The following is a 20,310-nucleotide window of genomic DNA, read 5'->3' on the forward strand; positions in this document are numbered from 1 at the left end:
ACCCCTACCAATCAGCCGGGGTAGACAATCTGGAACCTCTCTTTCTAAAATTATCTGCCGAAATTATTGCAACCCCTATTACTAGCCTCTCTTTCGTATCGTCCGAGATTCCCAAAGATTGGAAAGCTGACGCGATCATCCCCCTCTTCAAAGGGGGAGACACTCTTGACCCAAACTGCTACAGACATGTATCTATCCTACCCTGCCTCTCTAAGGTCTTCGAAAGCCAAGTTAACAAACAGATTACAGACCTTTTCAAATCCAACCGTAACTTCTCCGCTAAGCAATCAAATCAAATTTATTTATATAGCCCTTCGTACATCAGCTGATATCTCAAAGTGCTGTACAGAAACCCAGCCTAAAACCCCAAACAGCAAGCAATGCAGGTGTAGAAGCACGGTGGCTAGGAAAAACTCCCTAGAAAGGCCAAAACCTAGGAAGAAACCTAGAGAGGAACCAGGCTAGTGGTGGCCAGTCCTCTTCTGGCTGTGCGGGTGGAGATTATAACAGAACATGGCCAAGATGTTCAAATGTTCATAAATGACCAGCATGGTCGAATAATAATAAGGCAGAACAGTTGAAACTGGAGCAGCAGCACAGTCAGGTGGACTGGGGACAGCAAGGAGTCATCATGTCAGGTATTCCTGGGGCATGGTCCTAGGGCTCAGGGCCTCCGAGAGAGAGAAAGAGAATTAGAGAGAGCATATGTGGGATGGCCAGTCCTCTTCTGTCTGTGCCGGGTGGAGATTATAACAGAACATGGCCAAGATGTTCAAATGTTCATAAATGACCAGCATGGTCGAATAATAATAAGGCAGAACAGTTTAAACTGGAGCAGCAGCACGGTCAGGTGGACTGGGGACAGCAAGGAGTCATCATGTCAGGTATTCTGGTTTCAGAGCTGGTCAGCCACGCTCAAAACCCTAAACGATATCATAACCGCCATCGATAAGAGACATTACTGCGCAGCCGTATTCGTCGACCTGGCCGAGGCTTTCGACTGTCAATCACCACATTCTTATTGCCAGACTCAACAGCCTTGGTTTCTCAAACAACTGCCTTGCCTGGTTCACCAACTACTTCTCTGATAGAGTTCAGTGTGTCAAATCGGAGGGCCTGTTGTCCGGACCTCTGGCAGTCTCTATGGGTGTGCCACAGGGTTCAATTCCTCGGGCCGACTCTCTTCTCTGTATACATCACTGATGTCGCTCTTGCTGCTGGTGATTCTCTGATCCACCTCTATGCAGACAACACCATTCTGTATACTTCTGGCCCTTCTTTGGACACTGTGTTAACTAACCTCCAGACGAGCTTCAATGCCATACAACTCTCCTTCCGTGGCCTCCAACTGCTCTTAAATGCAAGTAAAACTAAATGCATGCTCTTCAACCGATCACTGCCCGCACCTGCCCACCCGTCCAGCATCACTACTCTGGACGATTCTGATCTAGAATATGTGGACAACTATAAATACCTATGTGTCTGGCTAGACTGTAAACTCTCATTCCGGACTCACATTAAGCATATCCAATCCAAAATTAAATCTAGAATAGGCTTCCTATTTCGCAACAAAGCATCCTTCGCTCATGCGGCCAAACATACCCTCATAAAACTGACTATCCTACCGATCCTCGACTTCGGCGATGTCATCTACAAAATAGCCTCCAACACTCTACTCAGCAAACTGGATGTAGTCTATCACAGTGCCATCCGTTTTGTCACCAAAGCCCCATATACTATCCACCACTGCGACCTGTACGATCTCGTTGGTTGGCACATGCTTCATACTCATTACCAAACCCACTGACTCCAGGTCATCTACAAATATTTGCTAGGTAAAGCCCCGCTTTATCTCAGCTCACTGGTCACCATAGCAGCACCCACCCGTAGCATGCGCTCCAGCAGGTATATTTCACTGGTCATCCCCAAAGCCAATTCCTCATTTGGCTGCCTCTCCTTCCAGTTCTCTGCTGCCAATGACTGGAACGAATTGCAAAAATCACTGAAGCTGGAGACTCATATCTCCCTCACTAACTTTAAGCATCAGCTGTCAGAGCAGCTCACAGATCACTGCATCTGTAAATAGCCCATCCAACTACCTCATCCCCATACTGTCATACTGTATTTATTTATCTTGCTCCTTTGCACCCCAGTATCTCTACATGCACGTTCATCTTCTGCACATCTAACACTCCAGTGTTTAATTGGAATATTGTAATGACTTTGCCACCATGACCTATTTATTGCCTTACCTCCCTTATCTTACCTCATTTGCGCACACTGTATATAGACTTTTTCTACTGTATTATTGACTATATGTTTGTTTATTCCATGTGTAACCTGTTGTTGTTGTTTTATGTGTCGAACTGCTTTGCTTTATCTTGGCCAGGTCGCAGTTGTAAATTCGAATTTGTTCTCAACTAGCCTACCTGGTTAAATAAAGGAGAAATAAAGAAATAAAAAATAAAACCATTGGCCTTGTGGTGAAATCCCTGTCTTCCTTCCTCTCCGGCAACTGAGTTATGAAGGACGCCTGTGTCTTTGTAGAGATTAATAATTAATAACTTCACCATGCTGAAAGGGATATTCAATGTCTGCTTTAAAAAAAAAGCTTTTTCCTACTTTTTCCTATAGTTAACAATCCGTGCCTTGGTCTTACTGATGTTGAGGGAGAGGTTGTTGTCCTGGCACCACAATGCTGTGTCTCTGACCTCCTCCCTGTAGGCTATCTCATCGTCGTCAGTGGTCAGGCCTATCACCGTCGTATCGTCAGAAAACTTGATGATGGTGTTGGACTCATGCGTGGCCACACAGTCATGGGTAAAAAGTGAGTACAGGAGGGGAATAAGCACACACCCCTGAGGGGCCCCCATGTTGAGGGTCAGTGCAGCGGAAGTGTTGTTGCCTACCCTCACCACCTTGGGCCGGCTCATCAGGAAGTCCAGGATCCAGTTGCAGAGGGAGGTGTTCAGTCCCAGGGCCCTGAGCTTACTGCCGAGCTTGGAGGGGACTATGATGTCTAACGCTGAGCTGTAGTCTATGAACAGCATTCTCACATAGTTATTTCACCTCTTGTCCAGGTGGAAGAGGACAGTGTGAAGTGCAATTGAGATTGCGTCATCTGTGGATCTGTTGGGGTGACATGTGAATTGAAGTGGCTCTTGGGTGTCTGGGATGATGGTGTTGATGTGTGTCATAACCAGCCTTTCAAGGCACTTCATAATTACAGTTGTGAGTGCTACAGGGCGATAGTCATTTAGGCAGGTTTCCTTGGAGCTCTTCGGAACTCGGACAATGGTGGTCAGCTTGAAACACGTTGGGATTACAGACTGGGACAAGGAGAGATTGAAAATGTCTGAAGATACTTGCCAGCTGGTCTGCACATGCTTTGAGAATGCACCCTGGTATTCCGTTTGGCCCTGCGTCCTTGTTACCTATTTAAAAATGTTGCGCACATCGGCCATGGAGAGCGAGATCACACAGTCATCCGGAAAAACGGGCTTTCGCGCAAGACACAGTGTTGTGTTCCTCATTATAAAAGGCATTCTGCTCGTTTGGGATTTCTTTATCACTGGGAAACTCAGATTGATTTCCCTTTGTAATCCGTTATCATCTGCGCACCTTGCCACATAATAGCATTCCATCTTCCTCCTATATTGTCCTTCTGCATGTTTGATGTCTCGTCAGAGGGCGTAGAGGGCTTTCTTATATGCGTCCATGTCCGTGTCTTGTTCATTGTAAGAGGTAGCACTAGCCCAGCGCAGATATTGCCTGTAATTCATGGTTTTTGGTTTGGATGCATTCGTATAGTCACTATGGGGATGACATCGTCTATGCAATTATCGATGAAGCCCGTGACTGTTGTGGTAAACTCCTCAATGATAACGGATGAATCCCGGAACATATCCCAGCCTGTACTAGCAAAATAGTCCTGTAGCCTCTCGTCTGCTTCATCCGACCACTTCCATATTGAGCGCATTACTGGCACTTGATGTTTGAGCTTTTGTTTGAAACCGGAAGCAGGAGTGGTTGCCAGACCTGCAGAAGGGAGGACGAGGGAGGACCTAGAGTTGTAGTGCTCCTAGTAGCGCAGGACACGTGTTGGTAGGAGCCGGATAGGACAGTTAAGTCTCTCAGTCATGTCCATCCACAGTCCTATTCAGTCATATCCATCCACAGTCCTACTAAGTCATATCCATCCACAGTCCTATTCAGTCATATCCATCCACAGTCCTATTCAGTCATGTCCATCCACAGTCCTATTCAGTCATGTCCATCCACAGTCCTATTCAGTCATATCCATCCACAGTCCTATTCAGTCATATCCATCCACAGTCCTATTCAGTCCAATGTCAGCGCGCAAAGCAACAACAATATCCCCCTGTAGGCTTCTTAACCTGATAGCATCAGATGTGAACGAACACAACATAACCATCTGGTTGTAGCTCCACAACAAACTCCTGTCTAAGGTTTCACTCAACAAATCTCCCAAACAACCCCTGCTTACAGAAATGACAGTGCGTCAAATGGGGGTATTGTTTTCCCCTCTAATCAACCCGTTTGGCGATCACAGCTTACAGTGCCTTCAGAAAGTTTTCAGACCCCTTAACTTTTTCCATATTTTGTTACATTAACAGCCTTATTCTAAAACGGATAACATCTTTTTTTCCCCTCATCAATCTACACAAACACCCCATAATGACAAAGCAAAAAAACTTTTTTCGAAATGTTTGCCAATTCATAAAAATAAAAAAACTGGGGAAAAAAAGAAATCATAATTACATAAGCATCAGATCCTTTACTCAGTACTTTGTTGGCAGCGATTACAGCATTGAGTCTTCTTGGCACACTTGTATTTGGGGAGTTTCTCCCATTCTTCTCTGCAGAACCTCTCAAACTCTGTCAGGTTGGATGGGGAGCGTCGCTGGACAGCTATTTTCAGGTCTCTCCGGAGATGTTTGCTCGGGTTCAACTCTGGGCTCTGGCTGGGCCACTCAAGGACATTCAGAGACTTGGCTGTGTGACTGAAGCCACTCCTGCGTTGCCTTGGCTGTGTGCTTAGGGTCGTTGTCCTGCTGGAAGGTGAACCTTCGCCCCAGTCCGAGGTCCTGAGTGCTCTGGAGCAGGTTTTCATCACAAATCTCTATGTGTGGGGAGATTGGAGGGTGCGACTGACGTGCGACTGACGTGTTTTCCGTTTGCTCCTGTGGTATTCTTAAAGTTCATGTGAATAATGCAGCAGAACCTTATTTATTTTCAAATATTAGTTTGGTGATCCCTTTCCGTAAAAACCAAGACACTTTGCTTTCAAATGTCAGTATGTCAACGAAACATATTTTATTTATTTTTATTTCACCTTTATTTAACCAGGTAGGTTCTCATTTGCAACTGCAACCTGGCCAAGATAAAGCATAGCAGTGTGAACAGACAACAACACAGAGTTACACATGGAGTAAACAATAAACAAGTCAATAACATAGTAGGAAAAAAATAATCTATATACATTGTGTGCAAAAGCCATGAGGTAGGCAATAAATAGGCCATAGGAGTGAATAATTACAATTTAGCAGATTAACACTGGAGTGATACATGATCAGATGAACATGTGCAGGTAGAGATACTGATGTGTAAAAGAGCAGAAAAGTAAATAAAATAAAAACAGTATGGGGATGAGGTAGGTAAATTGGGTGGGCTAGATACCGATGGACTATGTACAGCTGCAGCCAAAAACAAGGCCAAAAACATGACTTCGAGAAAACCCGACCTACAAGACCCACTCTTTTCACCGCCCTCGAGTCTGAGGGCCCGGGGACTCACACTTTACCTGGGAGTGCAGGTTGGCCTGGCGGCGCAGAAATGAACATTCTCGAGGCCATTAAAATACTACCCTCTGAGATAGTTTAAATTAAAACGGAGGTGTTTGCTACGATTGAGGCCCGAATACAGGAGGTTTCTGATACTTTAAAAGCAGATTTAACCATCCTGCGGAACGAGACTGTGCCAGCAATCACATTACTCAAAACAACAACAGCGTCACACACTACAACGATTGCAGCACTGGAGACCTCCGCTACCAATGTCTCTGACTTAACTACATCCCTGGAGGCTGAAGTTAAACGCCTAGCTGTGGATTTGAAAAAGCTGAAGGAGAGCTGTGTGAGTTTAGAGGGATTCTCTCGCCGCAATAACCTTAGACTTGTATCGGTCCCAGAGTCAGCGGAAATGCCTCGCGCCACAGATTTTGTTTCTTGGCTGCTGAAGGATGTTTTTGCCTTAGAAGAAAAGCCCCTGATTGATCGAGCCCACCGGTCGCTGCGCCCAAAGCCCCGGGATGGTGAGAGGCCCCGTGACATAATTCTTTGAGTGCATTTTTTTCATGAGAAGATGGAGATCCTCCGACGAGCCCGCAATACCACTCTGAGCTTTAAAGGATAGAGCTTCTCCATCTACCAGGACTACACCCCCACTGTTTCCATGTAGCGCGCAGCTTTCAGACAGGCCAAACGACTACTTCGGGACCATGCAGGTGTGAAGTGTGGACTGCGATTCCCGGCCCGTTTATGGCTATCTCATGATGGTAAAGACTACACATTTGAGTCCGGATGAGGCTATGGCTCACATTCAATGTCACATCAAGAAGTCTTGAACTTGCTCATAGTTCAGCAACTGTTGCTTGCAAACTGTGGCTAGTAAGTAACCCACCTGTGGTACAATTATGTTTAGATATAACAGGCTAGTCTTGTATAGTTGGGGAGTTGGCAAACCCATTCAGGCTTATTTGATGTGATCTAATGTTTTGATCATCTAGTCCGCTGGCCTTACAAGCATTCAGTCATTTTAATTTAATTGTATTAAGGTTTTACTTAGCCTAGAAACACAGGAGTTGTCTCGTTCACCTATTCAGTTTGTTTACATTGTGTCTCAGTGGTTATTTGTGTCTCAGTGGTTATTTGTTTACTGCATCTGTTTGCATTGACCCAGTAAACAGTAAATGTTTCCCGAGGCTACACGTTTTTGGGGATCTTCACTTCAATTTTAAAGGTTTGAGCGTCAGTTATGCCCAGCAAACGTTCAACGTTGCGCACACATAGTTTTTTGGTCTTGGTTGTAAGTTGTCTCAGCGTCAACTAGACAATTATTATAATTCTTTTTTTTTTTTAATTGTCTTACTACGATTTCCTTACTTCAAATTAGGTTTTTGGCTGAGAGCCTTTATACATTTTATTTATTTTCTCTCTCAATGCCTGTTATAAGACTGGGAATATAATTATATACATCTACAAGTGGTGCTTTTGTAATTTCGTTTGCACAAGGGATTCACTTTTATTTCTCTCTTTTTGCTGTGTGATCCACAAACAAAACGCGACTATAAAGAGCGGGACTGTGGGTTTAGGTTTAAGACTGTACTCTCACAGACATACTGTGCGAAGAGAACATGTTCTATTTAGGCTTGTACCTTGTTTGGGGAGGTACTGTCTGGGACAGGGGGAGGGAGTGGGGGGGGGGGTGCAAGGTTGAATTGTTCAGTTCTAATGTTGTCATTGTCTTTTTTGTAGTTTTTTTCCAAACATCTTGCACCGTACATTATTACTCTGAGACAAGTTATTCTGGGGTTTTTGGGCACTCATTGCTTTTCCACCCTATGCTCTAATGACAGGGTTGTATAACGGGAATGCCCAGGGGGGCCGAAATAATGCGATCAAGTACATTTTTTGGAACATCAAAGGGGTTAACAACCCTGTGAAGCGTAACAGGGTGTTGACACACTTAAAGGGTTTGAATGCAAATATTGCATTTCTACAAGAGACTCACTTGAGGACTGGTGAGCATTTTAGGATGCGTAGGGACTGGGTTGGTCAAGTGTTCCACTCTAACTTTCATAGTAAATCAAGAGGTGCTGCCATTTTGGTTGATAAAGCTACTCCCTTTGTAGCTTCTGAGGTTATTGCTGATCCTAAGGGACAATACATCATAGTAACCGGTAAACTGTTTTTTACCCCTCTTGTTTTGTCTAGTGTTTATGCTCCCAATTGGGATGACACAAGTTTCATTTCTTCCTTTTTATCTGCTATACACAATTTAGATTCTCATTTGTTGATTTTAGGGGGGATTTCAACTGTAAAATGTCCCCAGTTCTTGACAAGTCCTCACGAACAACTACAGGCCCATCTAAATGTGCCGTACTTATTCAATCTTTTCTTCAGAAATATGGTATGTTTGAGGTTTGGCATTTCCTACACCCTACAGATAGACAGTATTCCTTTTATTCTCATGTTCATCAAACATACTCCCGGATTGATTACTTCTTTTTGGACAAAAAACTTCTGCCTAACCTTCGACAGTGTACTTACGAGAGTATTGTTATTTCTGACCATTCACCATTAGTGCTTGAGTTAAGAGTTTCCCCAGCGACCTCCTATGTGTTATCAATGGCGTCTTAACCCCATTTTACTCTCAGATTTCAATTTCATTTCTTCTGAAATCACCTTATTCCTAGAAACGAATTCAACACCAGGTATGTCCTGCTCTACCATATGGGAGTCTCTCAAAGCATACCTACATGGCCAAATTATTTCTTATACAGTCAACCAAAACAGAGTTCGCCCCCAGCGACTTCGGGACCTGAGTGAATCCATAGCCACATTGGATGAGAAGTATGCTACGGATCCTTCCTCTGATCTGCATAAAGAGCACCAACTACTCCAATCTGAATTTGATGAGCTTTCTACCAGGCAAGCTGAACAGTTACTCTTGCGAGCTCGGTACAGAGTATATGAACAAGGCGACAAGGCCAGTAAACTCCTTGCACATCAGATCCATAAATCTGAGGCCTCACGTTTAATCCCACAAATAAGGACCCCGTCTGGTGCCACCACAGTTATACATAAAGAGAATAATGATCAATTCAAACAATTTTACTCTGCGCTATACATGCTCTCTGAAACTAGAAAATGTTTTAATTCACGTGGGAACCCCAAACTGTTTAATGAGGCTCCATTCCAGTCTTACTTTAAACAGTCCATCCTCTGATGGCATTCCTATTAAAACAAAAATAAGTCTGTATTTGACCACCCTGTGACTTAAGGATTGGATGAGCATTTCTTTGTGTTTTTTCTGAGGGGGGGGGCATTAAGGTTGATGTGCTTATTGATTGTGACCTACGGATGCCTTGTTCATCTTGCCTGGTCAGAGACTAAAATGTGAGCTTGTTTTTCCCAGTTTTTTAAATTTAATTTTAAAATGTTGTTCACGCCTACATAAAATTATGATTATTTTATTTTTTATTTTACAGCATTGCAAACTTTTTTATTTTTGGTCCAGTGGATGGTCGGTCTGTGGCCATGACTGTCTGTGAGTGGTTGCATTTCTCCACCCCTATCCCTTGACTGTTTACAGGAACAATGGTGAGGTGTTTGCTCTGTCCCTGTACTATAGATTGCCCTTTAACCTTTGTAGCCATCTGCCTGGTGTGTTTAACTTGTCTAAAGTATGATATCTTTAAAGCTTTTTTTTGTGTATTATTTATATTTTTTCTAGTTGAGTATATTATTTATATTGCTTTGTTGTCTTGTGTGTGTGTGTAAAATTTAATAAACAGAGTTGTCAACAACAACAAAAAAGAATCTCTCTGTACTTTGCTCCGTTCATCTTTCCCTCGATAAGGACTAGTCTCCCAGGCCCAGCCGCTGAAAAACATCCCCACAGCAGGATGCTGCCACCACGCTTCACCATAGGGATGCTGCAGAGATGGGAGAACCTTCCAGAAGGACAACTATCTCGACAAAGGAACTCTGGAGCTCTGTCAGAGTGACCAGCGGGTTCTTGGTCACATCCCTGACCAAGGCCCTTCTCCCTTGATTTGTTCAGTTTGGCCGGGCGGCCAGCTCTAGGAAGAGTCTTGGTAGTTCCAAACTTCTTCCATTTTAGAATGATGGAGGCCACTGTGTTCTTGGGGACCTTCAATGCTGCAGACATTTGTTTTGTACCCTCCCCAAAACTGTGCCTCAACACAATTCTGTCTTGGAGCGCTATGGACAATTCCTTTGACCTCATTGCTTGGTTTTTGCTCTGACATCCACTGTCAACCGTGGGACTTTGTATAGACAGGTGTGTGCCTTTCCAAATCATGTCCAATCAATAGGTAAAAATTCCATACATTTCATTTTATTTAGACAGAGCTTTTAAAATTGTTAAAGGTGCTACACATAGGATGTTTTAGACTAAATAAATACATCCTATGTGTAGCACCTTTAAAATAGCCCTACAACACTCACTCAAGTAATCAAATACTAACGTCAGTTTGGATATGCGGATATTTGATTAACCGTGCCCATCCCTAGTCTGTGTGTGTATATAGCGAGACTCACCAGCCGAAGCAGAAGAGAGCAAAGTAGAATCCCAGTAGTGTGGCCACCACATGTCTGACGAAGGGACTGGTCTTACTGGGGTGGAGATACAAACGGAACCAGAAGGCAGTCAACAGGGCAAACAACTGGCACACCACAAAGTTGACCTGGAGCAGAGTAGAGAGAGGGGACGGTGGACGGGGAGGGAAAGAGAAGGGACGGGAGAGGGAGAGAGAGAGGAGGGTGGAGAGTGCAAGAGAATGGAAGGAAATTGAGAATTTAAGGAGCGAAAGAGATGTACATATTGTTATTTTGTGGTGGATGGCGTGCCAACTTTCCGGACCATAATGTAGTTGTGGGCGAGAGATGAGGCCCGCTGATCTTTAGCTGTGAATTTGGGATTCATTTAAAGTCCCTTTAAAGATGATGAGATCAGATATCCAATGCGAGTGTGGGTTCGATTAGACGTGCAGTAACTGACTGTGAAGATAACACATTCACAGAGATGTCTGAACACTGATAAGCAGCACTACCTAGGTCAAAATGACAGCTTCATCATCTAAAATAGAAGAACCTTCTGCTGTTTACGTTACATGACAGCTAAAATAATCTTGCCATGCAACCACACACATACAGCGCCTTCATAAAGCCATAAGACTGCTAAATGGTCAATTAATGGTTACCCAAACTATCTGCACTGACCCTACGCACACTCACTAGACTATACAGTGCCTTCAGAAAGTATTCACACCACTTGACTTTTTCCACATATTCTTGTGTTACATTCTGATTTTTTGGTTACTGGCCTACACACAATACACCATAATGTCGAAGTAGATTTAAGTTTTGAATTTTTTACTCATTCATAAAAAATGAAAAGCTGAAATGTCTTATAACTTATAAGCCAATAACTTTTCAACCTCTTTGTTGTGGCAAGACAAAATAAAGTTCAGGAGTAAAAATGTAATTAACAAGTCACATAATACGTTACATATACTCAATCTGTGTGCAATAATAGTGTTCAACATGATTTTTTAAATGACAATGTCATCTCTGTACCCCACACATTCAATGATCTAAGTTCCCTCAGTCAAGCAGTGAATTTCAAACACAGATTCAACCAAAGACCAGGGAGGTTTTCCATTTCCTCGCAACGGGCACCTATTGGTAGATGGGTTAAAAAGAAGCAGACATTGAATATGCCATTGAGCATGGTGAAGTTATTAATGACACTTTGTATGGTGTATCAATACACCCAGTCACTACAAAGATACAGGTGTCCTTCCTAACTCAGTTGCCAGAGAGGAAGGAAATCAGGGATTTCACCATGAGGCCAATGGTGACTTTAAAACAATTCCAGAGTTAAATGGCTGTTGTAGGAGAAAATGGAGGATTTTGTTTTGTATTAATACTTTCGGAAGGCACTGTAGACTATGTGCCAATCCAAAGGCAGTTGCCTGCTGCATACCTGCCTCCAGAGGCACCTACGGGATTTGAAGGCAGCCTTTTAAGGTACCTTGGGATTGAGACAAGCAAATTTTGACATCCTGCCTTGAAATGCTGCTTTTTTCCTTGTCAATTAGGACACAGCCATAGTTTGGTTATCCAGACTGAATGACGTTACACTTGGTTAGCGCTAGAGGTCGACCGATTAATCGTGAACGGCCGATTAATTAGGGCAGATTTAAATTTTTCATAACAATCGGTAATCAGCGTTTTTGGACACCGATGGCCGATTACATTGCACTCCACGAGGAGACTGCATGGCAGGCTGACTACCTGTTATGCGAGTGCAGCAAGGAGCCAAGGTAAGGTGCTAGCTAGCATTAAACTTATCTTATAAAAAACAATCAATCTTAACATAATCACTAGTTAACTACACATGGTTGATGAGATAACTAGTTTATCTAGTTTGTGCCGTGTTGCAAATAATCGATGCGGTGCCTGTTATTTTATCATTGCATCACAGCCTACTTCGCCAAACAGGTGTTTTAACAAGCGCATTTGCGAAAAATCCGTCTTTGCACCAATGTGTACCTAACCATAAACATCAATGCCTTTCTTAAAATCAATACACAAGTATATATTTTTAAACCTGCATAATTAGTTAATATCGCCTGCTAACATTAATTTCTTTTAACTAGGGAAATTGTGTCACTTCTCTTGCATTCTGTGCAAGCAGAGTCAGGGTATATGCAGCAGTTTGGGCAGCCTGGCTCGTTGTGAACTGTGTGAAGACCATTTCTTCCTAACAAAGACCGTAATTAATTTGCCAGAATTGTACATAATTATGACATAAAATTGAAGGTTGTGCAATGTAACAGCAATATTTAGACTTTGGGTTGCCACCCGTTAGATAAAATACAGAATGGTTCCGTATTTCACTGAAAGAATAAAAGTTTTGTTTTCTAAATGATAGTTTCCAGATATGACCATATTAATGACCTAAGGCTCATATTTCTTTGTGTTATTATATTATAAATAAGTCTATGATTTGATAGAGCAGTCTGACTGAGCGATGGTGGGCACCAGCAGGCTCATAAGCATTCATTCAAACAGCACTTTACTGCGTTTGCCAGCAGCTCTTCCCTGTGCTTCAAGCATTGCGCTGTTTATGACTTCAAGCCTATCAACTCCCGAGATTAGGCTGGCAATACTAAAGTACCTATTAGAACATCCAATAGTCAAAGGTATATGAAATACAAATGGTATAGAGAGAAAGTCCTATTATAACTACAACCTAAAACTTCTTACCTGGGAATATTGAAGACTCCAACACTTTGTTTTTGCATTATTTAAACCAAATTGAACATGTTTCATTATTTGTTTGAGACTAAACTGATTTTGATGTATTATATTAAGTTAAAATAAGTGTTCATTCAGTTTTGTTGTAATTGTCATTATTGTAAATATATCTAAAATAAAAATGAATAAATAAAAATATTTAAAATTCTGATTTTTTTTTTTTTTTAATAAATCGTCCATCCATAAATCGGTATCAGCTTTTTTTAGTCCTCCAATAATCGGTATCGGTATTGGCGTTGAAAAATCATACTCGGTCAACCTCTAGTTAGCACAGCTTTCTGTCTGGTTTAACCAGGCTCCCACACACACGCTAAGGATACTGGGTATAGATGTAGGCCTAAAAGACAGCAACCAGGTTCAGATGTGACTCCCAATCTGCATCCCAAATGGAACACTAATCCTTATGTAGTGCACTACTTTTAACCAGAGCCCATGGGGCTTTGACCACAACCTATATGGCTCTGGTCAAAAGTAGTGCACTATTAAATTAAATATGGTGCCATTAGAGACGCATCCAAAGCAGGGGCCTGGGCGGCAACACCTGGCTACCCAGGATGCCCTGTAACCCAGATAAAACCGGCGTTCCGTTAGCTATTGTGCCAAAACGTCATGGCTAATCAAGAGCCCAGTGGAGCCACAGTAACACACCACGAGAGTCTGGACTGGACAGAGCGAAGGGCACACACACACAATAACCAAAGCAGAGTCCTGAGGCCGGTGTGAGCTGAATACCGATGAGCTGGCAGGGATAAAAGAGGGGACACCCGTGCTCTCCCTCACTCTCTCCCTCTCTCTCAGGATCAAAGGTCACCAGACTGGGAGGTGGTCCAGCTCGGAGTCAGACAGTCCGTCCCCTCTGATCCAGCTCATCATCGCCGCACTGAAAGCCAATCCCCCTCATCTGATCTGCAGCTCTGCTACCCTGTAATGAACGGGGTGTAGACACAGGGGTGTCCCAAATGACACTATATCCCTATATAGCGCACTCCTTTTGACCAGAGCCCATAGGGATTATGGTGCAATTTGGGATGCAGTGGGAGAGGCTAGCACTGGCCCTGGTTTAAGGACAGAACATCCATCTGTCAAACTGCTCTTTTAGGAAATGGTAGAAGCTAGGCATTATGGGGGATTCTTGGCAGCATGTAGTGATTGCAACGCCCCTATGCCCCGGGTGATTCAGCCTGCTGCCTCGAAGACTAAGAGAGGCCGTGGCATCCATCTGAACTCTAGCATTTACCAAATAAGGTCTGTGCCAAACCAAGGATACTAGTACTCTAATACTAGGACTTAACGCACAGTACAGGTTGTCAAATATACACAAACTGTATACATGAATATCACAGGCTCATAGCTTGAGTCATGCTTTCCTTAGTTCACATTCTCACCATTCTACCAGGAGTGGGGACAGAAGCACAAAAACAAGCTGTCAAATATACTAAGAGTATTCTATATTAGACTCATGCTGGAGTCATGGTTATCACCTTCTCAGTGCTCTGCAACTACTTCATCATTCAAACGCTAGCCTAGAAGAGGATCATTTCCCACCATCACGTCTCATTTTAGTACGAACCTCTATGGGGCCTAATCAGAGGTTCAATTTCCTATTCATATTATTATTATTATTATTATTATTATAACAAAAGATAACAGTTAGTGGGGGAGTTATGGGTTTTGAGCAAGATGTATGTCATCACAAACGGCACATTGTCCCTTTAGTCTTTCAGTCCATTTTTGACTTCCAATTGTCTGCTTCGGTCTCTGCTCTGGACTCTATGTGCCCCATACTCTGACCATCTTTATCTCTGTCGATTCTCTGTCTCAGGGTTTTCTGTGATGTGTGGGTGCGGCCGGTTGAAGCACCTCCACAGCGCGTAATATTTTACCACGAACACTGCAGCAGAAGCGAACTCCTTCCTCCGCTACTCTTTTGTCTGAGTGAAGCTACAATACATTGAGTTTCCCGGGGAAGATGTGAAGCACAGGGGAAGCTGTGAAGCCAGCTGTAGCAAAATTGTGTTTATCAGTTGGTTATTAAAGAATGTAAAGAAATGTTGTGTATGTTCAATATTGCATAATTGTGTTCACAAGTGTTATTAAATGTGTATGTTTACTGCTTTTTACTGAATCATGAATAGCTACAAATATTGAATAGACATTCGTTCATGTGGCCAGAATATTGTATATACAGTGCATTCAGAAGATATTCAGAGCCCTTGACTTTTTCCACATTTTGTTACATTACAGCCTTATTCTAACATTGACTTTATAGTTTCCCCCTCATCAATCTACACACAACACCCCATAATGACAAAGAAAAAACAAAAATGAAATTTACATAACTATTCATACCCTTTACTCAGTACCTTTGGCAGCGATTACAGCATCAAGTCTTCTTGGGTAGGAGGCTACAAGCTTGGCACACCTGTATTTGGGGAGTTTCTCCCATTCTTCTCTGCAGACCCTCTCAAGCTCTGTCAGGCTGGATGGGGAGCATCGCTGCACAGCTATTTTCAGGTCTCTCCGGAGATGTTAGATCGGGATCAAGTCCAGGCTCTGGCTGGGCTACTCGAGGACATTCAGAGACTTGTCCCGAAGCCACTCCTGCGTTGTCTTGGCTGTGTGCCTAGGGTCGTTGTCCAGTTGGAAGGTGAACCTTCGCTCCAGCAGGTTTTCATCAACGATCGCTCTGTACTTTGCTCCGTTCATCTTTCCCTCGATCCTGACTAGTCTCCCAGGCCCTGCTGCTGAAAAACATCCCCACAGCATGATGCTGCCACCACCATGCTTCAACGTAGGGATGGTGCCAGGTTTCCTCCAGACGTGACACTTGGCATTCAGGCCAGAGTGTTTAATCTTGGTTTCATCAGAGTAGAGAATCTTGTTTCTCATGGTCTGAGAGTCCTTTAGGTGCCTTTTGGCAAATTCCAAGCGGGCGGTCTTGCCTTTTCCTAAGGAGCTGCTTCCGTCTGGCCACTCTACCATAAAGGCCTGATTAGTTGAGTGCTGCAGAGATGGTTGTCCTTCTGGAAGGTTCTCCCATCTCCACGGAGGAACTCTGGAGCTCTGTCACAGTGACGATCGGATTCTTGGTCACCTCCCTGACCAAGACCCTTCTCCACTGATTGCTCAGTTTGGCCGGGCGGCCAGCTCTAGGAAGAGTCTTGGTGGCTCCAAACTTCTTCCATTTAAGAATGATGGAGGCCACTGCGTTGTTGGGGACCTTAAATGCTGCAGAAATATTTTTGTCCCCAGATCTGTGCCTCGATACAATCCTGTCTCGGAGCTCTACGGACAATTCCTTTAACCTCATGGCTTGTTTTTTTCTCTGACATGCACTGTCAACCGTGGGACCTTATATAGACAGGTGTGTGCCTTTCCTAATCATGTCCAATGTAACAAAATGTAGAAAAAGGAAAGGGGTCTGAATACTTATATAAAACGCAACATTTTATTGAGTTACTGTTCATATAAAAAAATCTGTTAATTGAAATAAATTCATTAGGCCATAATCTATGGATATTTATTTGACTGGGCAGGGGCGCAGCTATGGGTGGTATGGGAGGGCATAGGCATACCGACTTGGGAGCCAGGCCCATGCACTAGGGAGCCAGGCCCAGCCAATCAGAATGAGTTAGCATGTCAATTGCACGCTCCCTCAAAACTTGAAGCATCTGTGGCAATGACTTATGTGACAAAAATTCACATTTTAGAGTGGCCTTTTATTGACCCCCAGCACAAGGTGCACCTCTGTAATGATCATGCTGTTTAATCCGTTTCTTGATATGCCACACTTGCCAGTGGATTGATTATCTTGACAAATGAGAAATGCTCACTAACAGGGATGTAAACAAATTTGCACACAACATTTGAGAGAAATAAGCTTTTTATTTATATGGAACATTTCTGGGATATTTTATTTCAGCTCATGAAACCAACACTTTACATGTCACATTTATATTAGTGTTCAATATATATAGGCTGAATGTTATGGCCTAAAATAAATGTGTTCATATGGGCAGAATATTGTATATTAATACATTGCTATGTTTATATAAAGGCTGAAGGCTAAAAACAGACTAAATTATCTAATTTGTTTTAAATAATGTATTTTTGTTTTATCAAGGTTCTACACCATCTATTAACACCAACCATTCACTATAAAACATTTAGTTATTAAGGTAAAGGCTTTGCAAAATACAAACAATTATGGGGCAAAAATAACTAGGCCTATAACATTTATTTAAAATAACCAACGAATAGAAAAATGATGAGAGTAGGCTACATGACAATGCTACATGACAATGCTACATGACAATGCTACATGACTACATGACAATGCTACATGACATGGCTACATGACAATGCTACATGACAATGCTACATGACAATGCTACATGACTACATGACAATGCTACATGACTACATGACAATGCTACATGACATGGCTACATGACATGGCTATATGACAATGCTACATGCCATGGCTACATGACAATGCTACATGACAATGCTACATGACATGGCACATGACAATGCAGCACTAAAAAAATAAGCTAATGAACAAATGTCCAAGAAGGTGCTTAGCGTTCTGGTCTCATAAGGATTTGAGTTAATGAAAGGATGGAAATTATTAAGCGTCACAAAGAAGTCTCCAAGTAGGATAGATGGATTTTGTAGCATTCACAACAGTGGAGGCTGCTGAGGGGAGAACGGCTCATAATAACATCCGGAACGAAGCAAATGGAATGGCATCAAACACCTGGAAACCATGTGTTTGATGTATTTGAAACCATTCCACTGATTCTGCTCCAGTCATTACCACAAGCCCGTTCTCCCCAATTAAGTTCCCACCAACCTCCTGTGATTCACCACTGCAACTTAAAAGTGTAGGCAACGCTCTTCAGGTAAGGCTGCAGCCGTTTAGTCATGGTGTACTTCTAAACCAGTGACTTCAGATCCACAGTCATGGTGTACTTCTAAACCAGTGACTTCAGATCCACAGAAATGGTGTACTTCTAAACCAGTGACTTCAGATCCACAGTCATGGTGTACCTCTAGACCAGTGACTTCAGATCCACAGTCATGGTGTACTTCTAAACCAGTGACTTCAGATCCACAGTCATGGTGTACCTCTAGACCAGTGACTTCAGATCCACAGTCATGGTGTACTTCTAAACCAGTGACTTCAGATCCACAGTCATGGTGTACTTCTAGACCAGTGACTTCAGATCCACAGTCATGGTGTACCTCTAGACCAGTGACTTCAGATCCACAGTCATGGTGTACCTCTAGACCAGTGACTTCAGATCCACAGTCATGGTGTACTTCTAAACCAGTGACTTCAGATCCACAGTCATGGTGTACTTCTAGACCAGTGACTTCAGATCCACAGTCATGGTGTACCTCTAGACCAGTGACTTCAGATCCACAGTCATGGTGTACTTCTAGACCAGTGACTTCAGATCCACAGTCATGGTGTACTTCTAGACCAGTGACTTCAGATCCACAGTCATGGTGTACTTCTAAACCAGTGACTTCAGATCCACAGTCACGGTGTACTTCTAGACCAGTGACTTCAGATCCACAGTCATGGTGTACTTCTAGACCAGTGACTTCAGATCCACAGTCACGGTGTACTTCTAGACCAGTGACTTCAGATCCACAGTCATGGTGTACTTCTAAACCAGTGACTTCAGATCCACAGTCATGGTGTACCTCTAAACCAGTGACTTCAGATCCACAGGTCTTTGCCATGGTGGTGGAACGCCAGTCAGTTGCTGCTCCATTCTCTTGTCACCTCTTTGCCTCAATGAACTTCCAAAATGGTGCAGCGCCAAGATTAGCGAAAAGGTTTGATGCCAGCCCTCCACTCCGTTGTTGGTCTTCGCCAAGTCTTGCAGGACAGCATCATGACAGTTCTATTATTCTGAAAATTAGATTAGTAAGCATGGTTTTGGCGTTGGGCATGCTGTCATCAATAATATGAATAAGAATAATAAAGGCATTATTATGTTAAACAAGACATACCTATGGGAAACTTTGGCTTTCTTCCAATGTGTCTGACATTCTCCCCAACCCATGTTGACTGAAAGAATGTCAGGAGATTCTCCAGTTTATGTTCTGGGCGCTGAAAGAACATCAGCCGGTGGGAAAAATGTGAGTGCCTCAGTGTCATCGCCAGCCAGGGTTGTGCATCACCAATATTATAGTCTTGTGAATATCTCATGCATATTTTTTTGGGGGGGGGGGGTGCAAACAATGGGAGCGATGGGAGGTGAAAATTATTTGAATGTGAGAGTGTCCAGCCAGGTCAGGGCAGCCTTTCACAACATTACAATGTCTGCCTTTCCCCCTACATTTTAAATCTAATATGGTATGTCCATTTAATATAGGAAATCTCTTGTGAATCTCACACATATTTTTTGATTGAAAATGGGAACAAATGGGAAAGAAGGACAAATACTGATTTCAAAACAATGAGACTAAATGAAACGACATAGGCCAAATGGATGTGGTGTTTCCTATATTCAATGGACATACCATATTAGACTTAAAATGGAGGGGGAAAGGCAGACATTTTATATAAACATTGGATTTCTGTGGTCCGGATTACCTAATAATTTTGGTTTTCCGTTGGTAGGCCCACCCATGCGTCTCTCCTCACTCGGAAAGCCTGCTCACTGAGTTCAATACCAAAGCAGATAATTGTGATTTGATTGAATTGATGTGAATAATGATAATGATAGTGAGAAGACATTTAGAAAAGCTATGAATGATAAAGAAAAGCTATGAATGATTTAATGAAAAGGAGCTAACAGAAGCATTATTTCACATTCTTTAATAAAATACTCAAACAGAAACAGGCAAAACAGCTTCACAGGTTCCCCGCCAAATAGGCCTACAAGGAAACTCAATGTATCTCGACAATGTTGAGTGCACAAGGGGGTCTGTGCGCTGCGTAGCACCTTCCACAAAAAGTTTTGCGAGACAAAAAGACACGAGGCCGGTCGTGCCTCTGTAACCAGGCTGGGGAGATAAGCATCAACAGTCTGCATACAGACTTCTGGTCTCTGGACCATGTCACCGGCTGCCATAAAGACCATCACTCAAACCTAATCACAGTGATTTACTGTGTCCCAAGTGGCACCCTAATCTCTAC

At 42.9% G+C, this 20,310-nt stretch overlaps 1 protein-coding gene and 1 long non-coding RNA gene across 2 annotated transcripts in view; both read right to left on the reverse strand.

The window, feature by feature from the left end:
* LOC110529444 (membrane-bound glycerophospholipid O-acyltransferase 2) overlaps window positions 1-20,310 on the reverse strand; it is a 79,288-nt gene that overhangs the window by 26,567 nt on the left and 32,411 nt on the right. Inside the window, exon 2 of the mRNA XM_036984827.2 lies at window positions 10,368-10,513. Within this exon, the coding sequence (XP_036840722.2) occupies window positions 10,368-10,513 (146 nt within the window). The remainder of the gene's footprint in view (window positions 1-10,367; window positions 10,514-20,310) is intronic.
* LOC149981401 (uncharacterized) lies at window positions 17,017-19,834 on the reverse strand. The gene is made up of 3 exons (XR_016497601.1): window positions 19,765-19,834; window positions 19,179-19,278; window positions 17,017-19,077 (listed from the first exon to the last, which is right to left on the reverse strand). It is a non-coding gene; the product is annotated as an uncharacterized LOC149981401 (long non-coding RNA).

The sequence above is a fragment of the Oncorhynchus mykiss genome, chromosome 8, assembly GCF_057628025.1.
Source record: "Oncorhynchus mykiss isolate SJ-2025 chromosome 8, ASM5762802v1, whole genome shotgun sequence".
NCBI lineage: Eukaryota > Metazoa > Chordata > Actinopteri > Salmoniformes > Salmonidae > Oncorhynchus > Oncorhynchus mykiss.